The sequence below is a fragment of the Wyeomyia smithii genome, chromosome 2 (assembly GCF_029784165.1).
Source record: "Wyeomyia smithii strain HCP4-BCI-WySm-NY-G18 chromosome 2, ASM2978416v1, whole genome shotgun sequence".
NCBI lineage: Eukaryota > Metazoa > Arthropoda > Insecta > Diptera > Culicidae > Wyeomyia > Wyeomyia smithii.
This window is the reverse complement of record NC_073695.1, coordinates 210,839,631-210,857,233: the sequence shown is the minus strand read 5'-3', so window position 1 is coordinate 210,857,233 and position 17,603 is coordinate 210,839,631. Positions and strand designations below refer to the sequence as shown.

The 17,603-nt window shown below is 42.5% G+C and overlaps 1 protein-coding gene across 1 annotated transcript; it reads right to left on the bottom strand.

Annotated features, from left to right (window-relative positions):
- Window positions 1–567: 567 nt before the first annotated feature.
- Window positions 568–13,009, bottom strand: LOC129725403 (pickpocket protein 28-like). Its single transcript, XM_055681216.1, has 5 exons — window positions 12,929–13,009; window positions 2,375–2,871; window positions 1,490–2,323; window positions 1,087–1,431; window positions 568–1,022 (listed from the first exon to the last, which is right to left on the bottom strand). The coding sequence occupies exons 2-5, from the start codon at window positions 2,611–2,613 to the stop codon at window positions 755–757; spliced, it is 1,686 nt and encodes a 561-aa protein (XP_055537191.1). The 5' UTR covers window positions 2,614–2,871; window positions 12,929–13,009; the 3' UTR covers window positions 568–754.
- Window positions 13,010–17,603: the final 4,594 nt, after the last annotated feature.

The window sequence follows — 17,603 nt, the reverse complement described above, 5'->3', positions numbered from 1 at the left end:
ATCGGACGCCATTGTCATCCGGAACTCGCTAGAACTAACAGATGTAACTTCCAATCAAAGAAAGAAGGGATTTGATTTACAGCGGAGGAAACCCAAAACCATCATCATCATCGTAAAAATTTCGCATAAATTACAGCGCGAACAAAGTTGAAATCACGTTGACCGATAATTGATATCGAATGACAGAAATCAGTGCCGAGGCAGAGATTCGATTTCTAATGCCATTCATCCCTTCGATAGCGGGTTCGCTCTTTCTCGTTAGGAGCCTTTTGATGTAAATCGAGGTTCGATTGAGGGACGATGTAATTGAATTTATAACACTGGCCGATCCCCGTCGCTTTCATCTTTCTTCGCTTGTTGGAATATGTTGTCATCTAAATATGTTTTGCGCTATGAAATAGAAATTTTATTAGAATTTTTCTAGAACAAAATAACACATGGGTTGTGGATACGCCTCCCGAAGGGGGGAAAACATTGCCTCTAATGTTTGTACTAAAAACAGTGGTTGAAGGCGGCGGCGGCGGGCTGCCACTGTGAGAGAATGACAATAATAAAAACTAGGTGAAAGCTTTTCCGACGGCTGTGCGCATGTTCCCGCAAGTTGCAACAAGCAGCTCTGTTATGTATACATACTGACAGAGAAAATCTCCGCCTTTTGAATATTTGATATTTTTCACACGGTGAGAGAGAATGTTTTGCCTTATTGATGGACACTATTGTTACGAACAATTGAGAAGAAATGTAGAGAAAAAAATCATTTCTCCTCAGGAGGAGCAGGCTCTTCCGAAGCAAGTTTCGCTTGCTGTAATTTTAACTTGCGATTTTTTCGTCTCCAAACACAGAATGGCCGCAGAGTGCAGAAGTACACGATTTCCACGAAGCTAAGCAGTGACACTCCCATGAAAAGTCCCAGCAAACCACCGAAGGTTCCCAGCAGCTCGGTCAGCGTGTAGGAGTCTGTCCTTTCGAAGGTCGGAAACTTTTCCTTGTTGTAGTGAACGCTAATTTGAGTGTATGAGATGCTGGAGCAAAATTGTCAATTATTAGCAAGGAAACTGTGGAACCAACAGAATACAGTTTACTTACTTCGAAGAATTCCGTTGTTCGTTTCGGATGCTCCAGTAGTCCAGATCGGTTTGTAGCATTTCCGACTCATACTTCAGATAAGTGCAGGTTTGTAAACAGTGGCAACTTTTTTTGCTCGAGCTCCTCTGGGGTCGAATCTTTTTTTCGCGACCTCTACTACCATCTGCTGTGCAGTGAACCTTGCGCACATTGCAGATTTTGTCCTCCTCGTCATGGGGCAGCGCAAAGTTTACGCATCCTTCCGTGAATAGCTGTTCCCGTGCTCGGCATTCTAGCTCGCAGTTTTTCTGTGTGTATACCCGGAAGAATTCCAATTGCTTCTCGCCAGCCATGAAACATTTTCTCCTAAAAAAAAGATGATTAGTCTTCCAGTTAATTTTTTGCATGAACATTCTAGTTTCACCCTTCCGGTGGAAACTCTTGCAGTCTGGGAGAAAGTTCAGTTATCTTCGCCTTCACTGTCACATAGGTACTTTTTCCCATCGGAGCGTAGATCGCTCGATAGTTGGCCTGCGGAAAATCCTCCGGCGAGTGTACGTACACCATAAAGCCCTGCTCCGTGCGGCAACTGTAATCGTAATCGTTTTGATCTAGACGTAAATTGATCACTAGATCAATTTTCTTATCGTCCAAGAAGGACCGTCTGGGATATTCCATTTCGGCGTCGACCGATCCATATCCTACCTCCGGAATCCAGTTCTGAATGGGAACCGTCGCTTCACTGTGGCTGTAACGCCGATGAAGTCGATCATCGCGGAACATTTCCTTCGCGGAAATCGGATTGAAACTATAGCATACGCCATCTTCGGTTAGAACCTTCTGAAACATTTCTGTGCAGTTCAGCTTATCCAAGTCCCAGGTAATGCTTTCGCATATGTCGGTCAACGTTGGGGCGACCTCGTGCATCATGCGGACAATTCGTGGATTCGCTGTGCTAGAATAGTTCACATTATACAAGCAAGGAGCGTCACATAGCTGTAATAATCCTTTCAGATTGTCGTCAAATTTATCGAGCTGTCCTTTGGTCTCCCGATAAGCTTCACCGATTTTGAACAACGTTCGCTTTGACTTTGTTTGAGGACAGATCGTGACGGCGGGAAATGGAATCTCCCAACTGTACGTAATTCCATCCGAGGACACTATTTTGGCGGGATTCTTCTCCCATTTTATATACGCCTCGATGATGTTTGTTCCGGCAAAATACAACGTAATTATAAAGATGACCGTCCAAATGAGCCTACGATGAATAGAAACTCAGTCAGAGTACACAAGTTGCTTCCGAACTTACTTCTCTGCATAGGAATTGCTACGACAACCAATGTACCGAACACCGTGAATCGAACTACATCCGCAAAAATCCACGAACGAATCCTCCAGTGAGTGAATGTGGTGGATGTGCTTATCATAACCAAACCGGTTAATCAGACTTTTTCGTGGTTTCGATGAGATTCCTGTTTCCGGTTTCGTCGAATGGTCAGCCAATACAGCGTGATTAATGCCATTTTGAACCGACTCCGGATGGGCCATTGTAACGACTAAGCTCTAATCGTAAATTTTTCGACACAATAAACGTCCACTTTGCGGTCGGCGTTGCACTACGGCTTCTACTTTTATGACCTGATTGCGTTGGGAATCGACCCCAAAGGGGTTCTATCAACCATCAGCTAGATAAGTTCTCCATGTGACGTTCACTAATTATATGCACTGTTTTCTTATGCGTGTGTTGTATGATCCTCGTTTGAACGATGTGTATGTTAATGGAACCTTCCTGGAATGTGGGTTGGTCTGAAGAATTAAAAAAAATATGGAGGCTTGTTATGGCTCAAGCGTTAAAAATGAACTTTTTTCGGATGATGATAAAACAATTGGAATTGAGTTTAATAAATTTTCCATGGAAGGTACATACTTACATTAACGGGTCACAGCTAAAAATTTAAAATTGTTCTCTTAAGCTGTCAATAAATTTGAATGTACCAAAACAAAAACTGATTTATTGCACTTGACGATACATTCATCGATACAAAAAAATGAACATTTGAAAAAGGCCTAGAATTGGCTGTTCGACGAGGCCTTGTTAGGATGCTAGACAAGAGCGTTGTACGGTATTCTCGTCGAATTTTCGGATGCATCTCTTGATGCTACCAGTTGACTGTTTGCAGTTCCCTGCCCTCCAGTTGTTTTTATATATTCAAAATTCCGTAGAAATCTTCGATTGGGTGTCACTGAGGTAGAATCGCTGGGTACCGTATTTGGGATATAAATGGAGTCGATTGGTTGTTCAGGAACGTTTGACAAACGGGTGTCAAAAACCTGGAAAAACCTATGAAATCAGGGAATGTCAGGGAATTCATTTTTCGATCTGAGAAATCAGGGAATATCAGGGGAAACTGAAAAATATTCGGGGAAAAATTTTAACCGAGAGGCGATTCTTTTTTAAGCGACCCTCTAGAGAAGCGAAACTGATTTTTCTAGCATGAAGGGTTAATTCGGGACTTCTACGGTTCGGTTTAATATCCAATTGAATACTTTTTTCACTGGGATTTCAGAGTTGCATTATTCTACGTTCTACGAAAAATTATGAGAATTTATACAAAAAAGATGGTTCCGAAAATATTTATTTTGTTTCCTGGCTCGTTGTTTCTGTTCCCTAATTAATTCATAGAATGAAAAAAAATAATTGATTTTGTTAAAAATTTAATGTAACACACTCGTGGCCTTCGGCCAACTCGATTGTTCGGGGCGCATGCTGTGCTTACTCGCTACCGCTCGTTCGGACGTAAACTAGGGGATTGCCCCTATGCTTCAGTAATCCGGGCAATCCAATAGATCAGTTGTTTGCATGCGAGAGGCCGCCGCTTTCGATGGCGGGTCGGCGGCCGACTCGGCCATCGGATACGGCGGCGGCTTAGGGCCGCCTTGGTTCCTTGCCCTCGATTATGCGGCAGAGCCGCATTGATATCTTTGGCAAACAGAATGTTCAACGAAAAAACTAGTTATTTTACACATTTGATGCAAGCTTTCAAGTTTTTATTCATTTTTTGATGTTGCTCAAAAAATATGCATTGTGAAATAGCTGTAACAAAAAAATGACAAATTAAAAGAAAATTCGGCCTTTCGTGATTCGGCCGATCGAAATTTCGACCTTTCGTTAGTATAGATATAATTCGGCCGTTTGAGATTCGGCCGTTTGTGTTTCGGCCGTTTGGAGCCATCCCCTGCCACTCGTTGCCATTCAGGGTGAGATAGGTCTCGTCGTCCATTACCACCGCCATGTCGCGATTCGCAGGAATCGACTTGACTATCTTATTCAGCCGCTGCCGCTGCATCATTGCCTGCAGCTCTGAGATTAGTGGACGTGACTGCCGCTTCCTGACATGTATATCCATGTTCGGCAGTTAGTTTTTCACTGTTTGGTCAGTTGCACCGACCTCCCGGCCAAGCACACGCGACGATGTAGCCACTTTTCTTTCGATCTTCCTCTTCAGCATCCTCTGGAGCTTCTTATCACTCAGGGTCGTTGGCCGTCCGGAACCGGGCATTCTTTCGATGCGCTGATTGTTGTCCAATAGGGCCAAGTTATTGTAGATGCCGAAACGGACGTATCCAGCGTACACAAAGTGCCACACGATGTCCGTTTTCGACGCGGCGGGGTACTGTTCATTTTTACGCGCACACTTCTGAACGGAGTAGCTTCTCTGTTTACGCCATCACGGTTAGAGTTCGACTGATAGAGCTAGTCAGCCTATACACCAGAGAGACGCCGAGACACTCACCGTTAAGGCAACTGTCAACATCAAAACGGGCGATCTGTATAATTTTGCATTGCCGTTATCCGTTTTGATGTTGACAGTTGCCTTAACGGTGAGTGTCTTGTCATTTCTCATATCTATAGGTTCACTAGAAAGAGCTGTCAATTTTTTTCTGCTGAGTCATGCGTTACTATGATTTATGCTGCCTGTGTAGTTTCGTCAGTATGTGTGAAGGTAAATCCATTGAAAATCGTCAATTTTTGTCCATTTTTTAATGCAAACGTTAAGTCAATCGGTTGCGGATTGTACGTAACGCAATTCAACTTGTCAGTTACTAAATACTGATTGTAATGAAAGTACTGAGTTTAAACTTCTTTTTTATTTTCGCGAAAATGAAATAATTACCAACAAATGTCTTTATAGAAAATCTTTAGTTCGATCTGTTTAGAGACCGTTGCGCTGTGGTACAGAACGACAATTTATGCGAAAATGGAGTTTTCGGTACAATTTTGCGATTTTAGAGTAAAAAATGTTTTATCATTCTCGGTGAAACTGTAGATCACTTGATTTGAAGGATCTTTGTAGGAGACATCAGTAAAGTTGTATTAAGAGGACTTTTAGGTCTTTGACAGGCGCAACTTTTGGTAGCTAAACTTTAACGACATCACTCACGGGTTAGTTTGAATCTGCACAAATATGTCAAAAAAGTAAGGTTTGTCGCGTAACTTTTCAAAAAGGTTCAAATAACATCTAATAACTCTTTGTTCACTTTCTCTTTACTTAATAACTAAAATATTTTCATATTTTTCACTCTTTGCATAGTAAGCTAGGTAATATTATAACCTTACGATTTATGGCATAGTGAAAGAGAATATAATCGCTCATTGTTACTTAGGTCCTTTTGAAAAGTTACGCATGATTTTTACAGTTACAGTTTTTTGGTAAACTTACTGCAAATATTCTTCGGTAAAGTTGTAGATAGGTTCATTTGAACGTATAGATAGATTCATTTAAAATAAAATATGGCTTTCAAATCACAAAATATCGAAAACCCCATTTTCGTCTTAATTAACGTTCTAGTGGTACCACCGTGCGTTGTTTTGTTTCAATTTATGTTTGTGCATAAAAAAAATATTCGACGTACAGGTTGCTTGAATTTTAATTTCTATTGATTTTTTTTAGCAACAACAAAAATAGGGGAACCGCTCCATTATTCTTCTCATTAGGCCGATATTTACGAATAATGCACGGGTTAAACACCAAATTTTCACGAAATCATTGAACAAATAAACGAAATACGCTTACATGCTCTTATGAAATCGTTCAGCATTGGAAATTTCGTTAACTTAGCTAGATTTATCCTGAATTTTGTAAAACAAACCATTTTTCACAACGCTTCCATATTCATCTCAAAACATAAATCACTGCACAGTTATTCATCTCACGACGCCCCAATATTCATCACACTGTTAATCATGAATGAATCACACTTTCATGAATGAGCGTAGCCTCAGACCGTCGCTATAGTTGTTCACGTGCAAAAATACCTAGGTAACCACTGCAGTGCTATCGATTTATGTCAGTTATGTCGGAATAATTCAACATTTTCAGTTTATAATTTTCGTACTAACAGAAACTGAATTGGCAATTTTAGATTATCTTCAACGAAGTGAAAACAGATGGAACTTCATACAGTTGAAATTTACGATTTGTAAAAATTCATCTGATATATTTCTGCTTACTAACGATTGTTTTTGGAAATTTAAGGTGCGGTGATTTTGTTTAGTGCTTAAATACAAAGTGGTCCGCTAATTATGTAAAAATACTTTGGTTGGCTGCTGAACGAGTTCCGTTGTAGCCGTATAGAGCAATGCGCGGATTTTGTTTTCTGAGGTAGGTGATTGAAATTAAGCAATAGAGCATTGAAGTAAATGAGTTTCCGAGTGCAGATGTCTGACTTTAATATCGAATTTAAAGTTTTCAAGTGAGTTTTTGGGGGTTCTACTTTAAGAAAAATCTGAAGTGCACTAAGGAAAATCCATTCCATGGATTAATAGATTGGTTTAGTTAGAAAATATATGTTTTTTCTAGTTTTCAATTGTGTTCTCATTGTGTTGTATGAGATGAATATATGGGCTGAGATGAACTATTAAACAGTTCCCCTAAATAAACTTTTTAGTAGAGTTTTACCTTTGGAAATTCATACCTCTAACTTGTGTTCGGCATCGGAACGAAAAGTTGGGTCGTAATGAATACGTTCCGGTCCGGTTTGCGATTAGCGCCGTTCCGCTTCCGGTTCAAAATCCGATCGGGAGGCTAGGAACAAAAGTTGCCAGTTTTTTTGAGAGCGTTATTTTAGTGAACAAAACAACCGTAGAGTTTTTTATACTTGTTGGAAAGTGTTTGATTATAACAGAACAATGCGAATGAAATTACTGTAGGGGTTTACTATTAATTTTTGTGGTTTTTAGTTTAGATCCTTTGCCAAATTCAGTATGCACTAGCACCCCCACCCCCACCAAACCTTGGCCTAGAACTGCTCCTCTCCAGTATCCCTTCACACTCGCTGCTAGGGCATTCTCGTTAACAGCACACATCCAGCGCTTACGAGGTCTGTCTCGAAGGCGTCGGCCTTTCCCCGGTTTTCTGCTAGATTTTAGCTTTTTCGGTCGCTCATTCGCCATCCGCGCTACGTGTCTAGCCCACTGTAACCTGCCGTGTTTCATTAGCTTTACCATATCAGCGTGTTCGTACACTTCGTACAGCTCGTGATTCATGCCTCCGAGTATTGATCGCAGTACTCTACGCTCGAAGACCCTAAGCGTTCGTCGATGGGCCTGCTTCCACGTCCACGGTTCATGTCCATAGAGTGCCACCGTGAGGATCTGAGTCCTGTAGAGCGCAAATTTCGTATCTCTAGGCTACGGGACCTTTGCTGGCTACGCAATCCGTAATAGGCCCTAATTCGCTGCCGCAATCCGTCTCTTCACCTCGTGGCTGACCTCGTTGTCACATGTCACGAGAGTACCAAGATAAACAAATTCGTCGACCACTTCGAAAGTATCCCCATCCATCTCCACCGCAGCACCAACACCCGCAGAACTACCACGCTCTCTGCCAGCCAACATGTACTTCGTTTTGGCAGTGTTAATGGTGAGTTCAATTCTCGCAGCTTTCTTTTTGAGAGCCGTAAAAGACCTTCTCAACAGCTCTACGGTTAACACCAATTATATCAATGTCGTCCGTGATGCCTAGAAGCATGTGGGATTTCGTGGTGATGGTGCCGCTCATCTGCACACCTGCCCTTCGTATTGCACCTTCTAAACATACGTTGAACAGAAAGTTCGAAAGTCCGTCACTTTGGCACAGACCATCTAACGTCATAAACGCGTCAGAAAATTCACCCGCTGTCCTGACGCATGATGCGAAACCGTCAAGAGTCGCGCGTAGCAGTTTAATCAGTTTTGTTGGAAACCCATGTTCAAACGTAATTTTCCACAACTCGTTGCGTTTCACTACATCGAACGCCGTTCAAAAGTCTATAAACAGATAATGTGTCTGTATATTGTGTTTTCGAAACTAGTCGAGGATCTATTTTAAGGCGAACATATGGTCCGTTCAAGATCGTCTCGCTTGAAGACCGCATTGGTATTCTCCAACAGAGGTTTCCTACAACGGCCTCAGTCGCTGGATACGGAAGAGAATTTTATAAGCAGAATTGAGGAAGCTATACCTCGATAATTACTACGGTCAAGTCTATGTCCCTTCTTGTAGATGAGGCATATGCGGCCTTCCAACCAGTCCTTAGGTAGTTGTTTCTCAGACAATACTCTTAGCATAATCTGCTATGCTCACTCCTGATTTTAGAAAGCTGAGCCGATAAGCCGTCTTTCCCAGCGGCTTTGTGGTTCTTCAACTTTTTGCAAGCATTATTCACCTGGTCCAATGATGGTGGTTCCACATCTTGTCCGTCATCCACAATTTCGATCCTGTTCCCCTCGACGACTCTCTTACCTTTCTCACCGTTCAACACCACTTCAAAGCGTTGCTTCAATCGCCTGGCCACATGGGATTCATCGATAATCAGGTTTCCCTCCCTGTTATTACACATGGCACGGTCCGATTTTTGATTCCGTTAAACGTTCTTTAGGAGCTCTTCGTGTCGTAGCCATTCACCGCCTCCGTGAGGTCGTGATCATAGTGCTCACGTTTCTTACGACGGTGTAGCTTATTTTCGGCAGCTCTTGGCTCCTGGCATTTCTCCCGAATCTGACGCGTCATACGATTTGCTGCTACTAACGTGTTGACGTAGAGGCCCGGTTCTTCTCTTCCGTCACCTCTAGACACTCATCGCGTGGTTCCCGTGGTCATGTCTATCACTTCTCGCGCTCAACTTTCCGAGTATTTTGAATTTTATTGTTGAAATTGCCATAGTGTAACAGATAAATTGATGACCCGGCTCGACTCGACTAACAAAACTTAACGGAACGATACGGGACCGACGTCCTTGGAACGCCTGGTCAGTCAGATATCATGTACACCGGAATCGGTAGCGGAGGTGGAGAGAATCCCAACGGTCAATGGAGCCGGAATGCAACCCCACTCGGCTACTCTTCTAACGCAGACAGACGGGACCAATACCCTAGTAAAAAGATAACAAAACTGCTTATGCGCCAACCCGTTTTACAACGGGATGCAGAAATGCATGTTTCAGTTGCCCAACCAACTCTATTATTCCCAGGGCGGGTCTATCGATCGCGGGGACCAAACTCAAAAGTCTTCGGAATTCAAATCACTGACGGAACCTACTTTACGATATGGTGGGTTTCATTAGAAGGCACGAGTCAATATTCATGGTAACTTATTATAATTTTTCCAAACTATACGTGTGGTTTAGTTAGCGGGTTAGTTCAGTGTGCGTATACAAAGGGTGTTTAAATTTTAAATGTGTAAACTAAAACGGTCTGACCTCATTTTTCCACCGGAGTGAATTACTGTTAATGCTGCTTCTCGATGACTGATGGACGCCGTTGACGAGGAAACGGCAAGCAGGGCGGCTAAGGCCGGACGTTCAAGGCTTTGAACCTGCGATGATTGCAGTCAGATATGATGATTTTCTGTTGGTGGAAGCGGCTTACGAGCACCAACAGCACTGCCTGTCCGAGGTGATGGCAGTGGAGACTAGCGTGGACAAGCCTAAGAAGATAGTTGGATCACACTCTCCGTTCCTTCGAGTTCGGTGGACTTGTCGCGGCTGGACTAGCGCGACGATGCTGGCGAAGTAGTGCTACTGGGTGATCAGGTCGTTCGGTGGTCCAACGGAATACTCCCTTTAAGAAACACGTGTAAGCTGCGGACTTCACTTGCTCAGCACCTTGGCGGGGCCCGTACTAAGAGAGCGGATCGATCACGATGCTTGGGCTTGAGCTATCGTCGGACACGTGGTTAGACACTCGGTGCGTTGTTGCCGACCATGTGGATCCTGTCCATAGTATACAAAACAAAAACCTTCGTTCGAAGGTGTTTGGCCTTCGGATCGAAATAGCACTGAGTAACGAATGGTGCTGGTATTCTCGTCGTATGTAGTTACCTGTGCGGCGGTTGGGTCGCACTTTCTTCTTTTACGCGGTGGGCTTTTCAGCTAGTATACTGCACAAAATGATTATAATTAACTTAACTCACTAAAGGCCACTAACAATTATTTGAATTACCTTTGTAATAATTCACTTGTTTTACTTTGATATTTCTTCTACGGATAGTAGCTTTATATAATATGCTTCACTTAGCACTATTTGATCTTTACCAACTATCTCGCCTGCTAGTCTAATCGGAAATGGTATCTACTATCTGGATTAGACTGCAGTGGGCCTTGCTAAGATTGTCACTCGTCGCGTAGCGACATATGTCCCTTTCTGATTGGCTGAGCCAGATCCTTGAATCGGAAGGAGTTTGAGAGAGGTTTAGTTTGGTAACCTGCTACCACCGGGACGCGTGGTATGGTGCATGTCTGTGCTACAACCGTAGTCGGACTAATGACAGTGTTGCCAGGAGTAATGTGTTTATAGTCCTGGTTGCATTATGAAGCGTTTCACATTGAAGTTTTGACTCTCGCCAACACTTTAGCTACGCGAGCGGTTACAATAGGTACAGCGTAAAAGTTAGGCCAAGCTTGTAAAACGGGAAGGGCTGTTTTTTTGGTACCTACGAAAATAAAACAACTCTGGTATACTCTGCAGCAACTCCACAGCCGTATCTTTCTTGCCGATCTCAATTTTAAAACGTTGGATAGCCGGGTGTGAATCTTGCCTACCACGAGATAACTTTTTGATTTCATGTTTGGCCCTCGAAAGGACCTATGATGTCTGAAAAGTGACGGCCGTCGATCGGCGTGTGGTCGATCTGGGAGCAGGTATCTCCATTGGGCTGGCCCTTCTGAATGTTCAGACGTACAAAGTGGGTACTACCGACAGCCATTCCCCTGGCCGCGGCGAAGTTCACTGGTTAGTCGTCATCGTTGGTGGTAGAGTAAAGGCTATCCCTACTAATAACGGGACGAAAGAATGCCTCTCGTCCGACTTGTGCGTTCATATCTACGAGGACGATCTTTATGTCGTGTTGTGGGCACTCTCCTTACGTTTTCTCAAGAAACTCATAGAACTCCTCCTTTACGTCATCGATTTTATCGTTTGTCGGTGGGTACACGTTGATAAGGCTGTATTTGAAGAATCTGCCCTTGATCCTCAATATGCATAGACAGTCATTAATAGGCGTTTACCTGATAACACGCTTTTTTGGTTTCCGAGTAGCACGAAAACGACTCCCCGTTCCGCTCTGTCCCCGCACTGTAGTAGATGTGGTACTTGAATGAAGTGCCCGCGGTCGGATCAACCGCCCAGAATTGAAGTTCTCCGGTTTCAAGCCAACCCACCTCTTGTATGGCTGCTACCTCCACTTTTTTCCTTCCGCAGCTCTCTGGCCAAGATGTCCGCGCTTGCCGGTTCGAGCAAAGCTCTATAGTTAATAAAAGTTACAAGTGCCAAGTTACCAATCGTTGTCCTTTTCCGTATGCCTAGGTTTATATCGATTGTTCCGATTCATATCATTTTCTGGATTGTCCGTAGTAAGTTTATTTCAGTATGCTGCCTTACTAAGGTATTCTGTGTTCTCAAAATCGTTTAAAATCTGTCCACATGGTATGTGGATGGCCCCTTATATAGTTCTGAATGAGGTACACGCACCGTTGCGTTGCCGGCTGGACCGATGAACATGGTAGCTGGTCAATTGTGCTGATGCGTCAGAATTCTTTCCGAAAGTAGTTTCTAGTCTGAGTCTAGTGGTTCAACGTCGGAAGCTACAATTATTGTTGATGATGCACTTTCAGATGATTCGGAACAATCTACAATATTAACTGCCAAGTAACTTTTTGTAACTTGACTAGCACGCTCTATTTGTACTTCGCAGTTTTACACAAAGGTTATTGTTCGTTGAGCAATGGTGAAACTTATATCGATACTCGATACAAAAGTATGGAGTATTCTAGTATTGATACCGTAGTAAGTGTGATAATCCGGTATCGATACTTGAGAACTGTTAAAAAGTTCGATGCGCGAAGGATATGTCCTGCGTGAACAAAACCCGACATAATTTTAAATTCGGCATTAGAACGTGTACATTAAAGTCCGCATGATTCGCGATCGATAGTAATGCTTGTTATGAGAGATAGTATAAGACTCTCAGGAGAGCAAACGCACATTCCGATACTTCAGAGACCTTTGTGTGATAAGAGTAGCGAAACAATGAGACCAACGCATAACTTTTTCTACCGTACTTGAGGTTTACGCTATGTGTGAAATACGGGGAGTTTTCGCAGTGATAAATTAGAAAATTGTACTATTAGGTAATTAAAATGTTTTAAAATTGTTATAGTCAAGTGATTAAAATACTAAATATGTCAAAAATGTTAATTTGTTAAAAAGAATTAACCGATGTAAAACTTGTTATTATAGTGCTAAACGGTTTAAAAAGATCAAAAGACAAGATCGACAGAAAACTATACGTATATCTATTAAAACAAGAAAAAAGGTGAAGCATACCTTGGAAGGGGCTGGCCGATCGCTATTGGCCCGGCTCAACGATCGAGCACTGCCGGTGAACGGAAATTCGTCAACTGCCACGATGGTCGGGACGCCGACTCGTTGTTAGTTCTACGGACCCGGAGAGGAGCAGTAAACCAAGTAACTTAGATTAAGAAACAACATGTTGGGACTAGGGAAATAAATTAGTAATGTAAGCTCATGTAAGCTATCAATCGGTTGTTCTGAAGCGCGAGATTTCCCTTGGTTTCACACCTGGTTTTTTTATTTCGTTTCGACGTTTTTAAATTTAATTGTCGCTGAGGTGTTTTACAAAAGTCTGTCGGTTTGTCGGAGTCGTGTTGCAGCATATTGGCCTGGTGGTTCACCCCTGTTGGTTGGTTTGTTTCCCGATGTTTTCGGTGTCACTAGAAAGTGGTGAATAAAGATTAGCTGTGGGCTCATTTCCAAACGTTGCATGACACTTTCCTCACCCAACACCAACTGAGCAAGCGGAAGGTTATCAAGCTATCTAAAATGTAAGGACAAGTGAAATTTTTAATGTTTTTCAGAGCCCTTAAGATTAATCAAAAAAATGACATTGAAAATGATAAAAAAGCAATAAATTTAGTGGTATCAAACTAAAAGAAACACTAATAGCAAAAATATGGAAAATATTCACACTGAAAACACTTTTAAACCATTACCTAATAATAATAAATTAATTTGAATTCAGTTAAGTTCATAACACTGCACGAAACTGGTTCATGTTAGTATAAGTTTGAGGATTCGACATTCAAAATATCTTAGGTGCGCAACTAAGTTCTCATTTCATTAGAGGAAAACAACAGCTGCAGCGCATCGAGAGTTAGAAAAAGTTTACGGAAATGCTGCTCTAAGTGAAACAACGTGTCGTGATTGGTTCCGTCGTTTTCAAGACGGTAATGTTGGTGTTGATGAATGCCCACGAGCAGACTTCCTGAAATCTCGCTCGCACAAAGAAGAGACAGTGTGCTTTGCGCTACAAGTCTCGTTTCTCATTCAGTCGCTTCGTGCTGTGTGCAGCGTGCGAGCGAGAAAACTTACCATTCGTACGAGCCATGTCTCGTCGCATGGGAATTTTTATTGCGACGTACACGAAGATATCTCGTCTCTCAACTTAACGAGTGCGGTGCATGGGCGTCGCGTACTTGAGACAGCTTGCGTGCAAATTCTCGTGAGCTCGTCTCGCGAGCTTGCCTCGCATGTTGCTTTGTGCTAATGGTGCGAGAAGGAAATTGATTTTGCGCAGAAGGAAACAGGCAGGGCATTTTATGTTTTTTTCATTTACGGTGTTATAGCAGCATGCATCAAAACACCGTTAGAATTATCAATAATAAGACAACGTGTGGTGCGCCGCAGTCTCTTACCGAAGGAAAAAAGAAAAGAAACCTCTCGTCGTTTCAGCGCGTGTACAGGAAGTCTGTGTACACGAGAAAGTCTCACGAGCTGTAGCGCACGAGCTGTATCAAGTATGTACAGTACGGGCGTCTCGCTCAGTTCGTAGTGCGATGAAACATCGCCTTGCGCATCGCAATCCGAACCGAAAGAGAAGCGAAAGAGCAACCTGCAAATTGCATGTGACGTGTTTCGTCTCGTCGCACATGCATGGAAATTCTACGAGCGAGAGAAAGATTTCTCTCGTCGCTTGAAAAAAAGCGCGTGCACGGGAAGTCTGCCCACGAGAATGAAGGTTAAAACCCTACGAAAACGCTAATTTGGAGGTGTCTCTCAATAAGAATCCATATCAAACGCAGGAACAGCTTGCTTGGATTCATTACAGCAAACAGTCTGCGTCAAATTGACTCCTCGCATTAGGGAGGATTGCCCTACAACAATAAACAATATCGCACGCTAGCCTGGAAAGCTAATGCGGTCTCGATCAACTAGATTATCAGTTGAGAGAATTCGTTATCGAGATTGTTTTTGGCACTTTGCATGTGTAGGATAAGTGCAACGATACATCGTGCCCCAGTGCTGAGTCGAGAATATTTCCAGCTCGAAAAGATCCTCGACCTGATCGGGAATCGAACCCGACATCACAACCGTGTGGGAGAGCTAGCCGACCGACATCGCTAACCATAGAACCACGGGGAACATTGCCATCTTTTTTCTAAATAGTCCGAACCCTTGTCGTTTTTAAAACATAGTTTGGTATTTCTTATGCATCGATGTGCTAATGTTGACCGTTTATGAAAAATTTATTATCAAATGACCTGTTAAAACCGAACGAACCATCAGTGAGGGACAGCATTGCTTGTTTCTTTGACTACTAAATTTTCAGCTCACTCCTCCAAGCACAGTTTGAACCAGTTCTGATTGTTGTTGCCAGAAAATATTGAGTAATACCCCGTTCACACTACACCGCATATCAACTGATATCAGGCGATTCGTGCTATCGAGGCCATATCACCATCCATATTACCTGCTATCCCATACAATCGAGCTGTCATCGGATATCACCTCGGTTACATGCTATCGCGGATATAATATTCAAAAACCAATAAAAACATCACAATACGAGCAAAAGCACGAAAAAATGATTCTACTGCATGACAACGCTCGGTCTCAAACTGCCAAAGTGATTTAAACTAACTGATGAGCACTGCTGGCTAGATTCGTGGATAACCTTCAAAGAAGAAAACTTTTTTCGTAACAGTGCTCGAGCTCTGCCAGAACGATGAGACGAAGCCATCAGCAGTACATTGAATGATTTATAGGTATCTTTTTTTAAATTAAGTAGCATTTTTATTAAAAACACAGCACGGGCTTGGTTGCGCACTAATAGCATAGCAAAATTGAATTTCTTGAAATTGTTAGAGGAATCCTCATTCGTATTTGAACCTATAATACTTTCAAGCTACGAATGAAACCGTGTTGTGTTTAACTGGCTATCGACAATAATTCATTCATTCATTCATCTAATCAAATCTGACAATTTGCTTGATTATCATCGCCCGCGAAGGAATATTCATCAATTTTCTTCCTCTTGTGGCCGCATCGCAGCGGCGTCCAGGAGGGTCGAAGTAACCTTCTTCGAATGAGGCCATAAACCAAACCGCTTCAGCATTTTCCGATCGCCCCCTAATGATGAGTTTGATTACAACTCAAACCCTTTCCCCACACGGCAGACGGGAATGTCTGATACAATTTCGGTTTTATTTTATTTTATATTCTCCTTTGCCGTTTTCGCTCATCGCGTGTAGCAAATTGCTTCAAGTCACTGCAGCCGTTGCAGCATCCAGGGTCTTTTAATTTTCTGCGGTCGGTTTCTGTGGTGAAATGGAGCACACTTCTTTACTTCCAGTCGAGCTTTACTCAACCAATTTTCTTTCCACCATACATCCTACGTCTACGTGGCCTATCCATATGACGGATCTAATCCGGTGGGAAATTTCTTCGCAATTTTCTCCACGGTGACGGTGACGGTGGAATTGGAAGAGACTTCATTTTTCTCACTCAATACGATACACACCCTTCTTCCCTGGTGTGATGTGGGCTAGGACTTACGGCGGATGAATAGTACGTGATTGTAATTAAAGTACTGGGGACTCTTGTCTGTACCCGCAAAACCATGGCACTATGACGCTGATGAGTGGCTGAGCGAGGGGAAATGTAGGTAATGAGTGTTTTCGAATGTTTTCCTGATCCGGGATCTCGACGCAGCGTGCAAATGAGCTGTGAAAATAGCCCAAAGGTATGCAAACACGTACGCTGAAAGGGGTATTAAATCGTACACAGTTTTCCGTGCGGATAGAGCTCTCGGATGGTAGGTAACGGTTTAAGGCTCCGAACTGGGTGGAAAATTCGCACCAAGAGGATAATTTATATTAATGATGTCAGATTTGAAGAGGCAAAGCTTTGCGCCCGAAACCCATTAAATTATTAACCCCGAAAAGCCATTTTCTTGCATATATACGAGATAATTATTAAGAAGATGATTAGCTTCTCATATAGCCACCGGATGCCGTTCGCGTGTGTGATTGGGCGAGAAACACGAGCTGCTTAGGCTGGAACTGTTTTCGTTGTTTCTAGTGAAAAATTGCCTTGATTTACTACACTTCACAAGAAAAGGGTTGACTGAGTGTGCCTACTAATCACCTGCTTCGGGGTGTTAAAGCTTGCTTAAGCAATTAGATTCCTGATTTATTAGTCCTTGTAATGACTCTTGTGGTGCTGGAAATGATAGCTTGTATGATTTGTTATACAATTAATTGATAGAGATTTGTTTATCAAAACATGTTTCGAGAGTTGTTTTAGGTTCAATTCGTTCGTATAAAAGAAAGTACACAGAGTTTGAGTGGTTGCGTGACTCGTAAGTACCAGAATTTTTGAAAAATTTAACAGTAGTCACAGGCGTGAAATTGTAAACGAGATTCGAAGGAAAAAAACTGAAACTCTATTGAACAATGATTCTTAGCTCTCTCTTTGAACTTTAAACCTCACTTTCTCACTAGTCAAACGACATTTGTCAGTTCGTAAAGTTTTTTTCATTTTACCAGCTCTACCAGAAAACTGTCCCCAAGATTGTCGTTAGTGAAAAAATGAATCGTTTTGCACTTTTTATCTCGGCTGCCCCGTGCAGAAACTTTCCCATTCGACTTTATTAGCTTTTAAACGAGCGTCCTTTCTTTCGGAAGCAGCCTCAGTACACGTT

Bases quoted from the DNA above. Each gene is read 5' to 3' on its own strand.
- LOC129725403 (XM_055681216.1), bottom strand. From the start codon at position 2,613: ATGGCCCATCCGGAGTCGGTTCAAAATGGCATTAATCACGCTGTATTG. The intron at 1,432-1,489 runs GTGAAACTAGAA...TCTTTTTTTTAG, and splicing joins CAAGAGTTTCCACCGGAAGG to GAGAAAATGTTTCATGGCTG. The intron at 1,023-1,086 runs GTAAGTAAACTG...ATTTTGCTCCAG, and splicing joins GAACAACGGAATTCTTCGAA to CATCTCATACACTCAAATTA.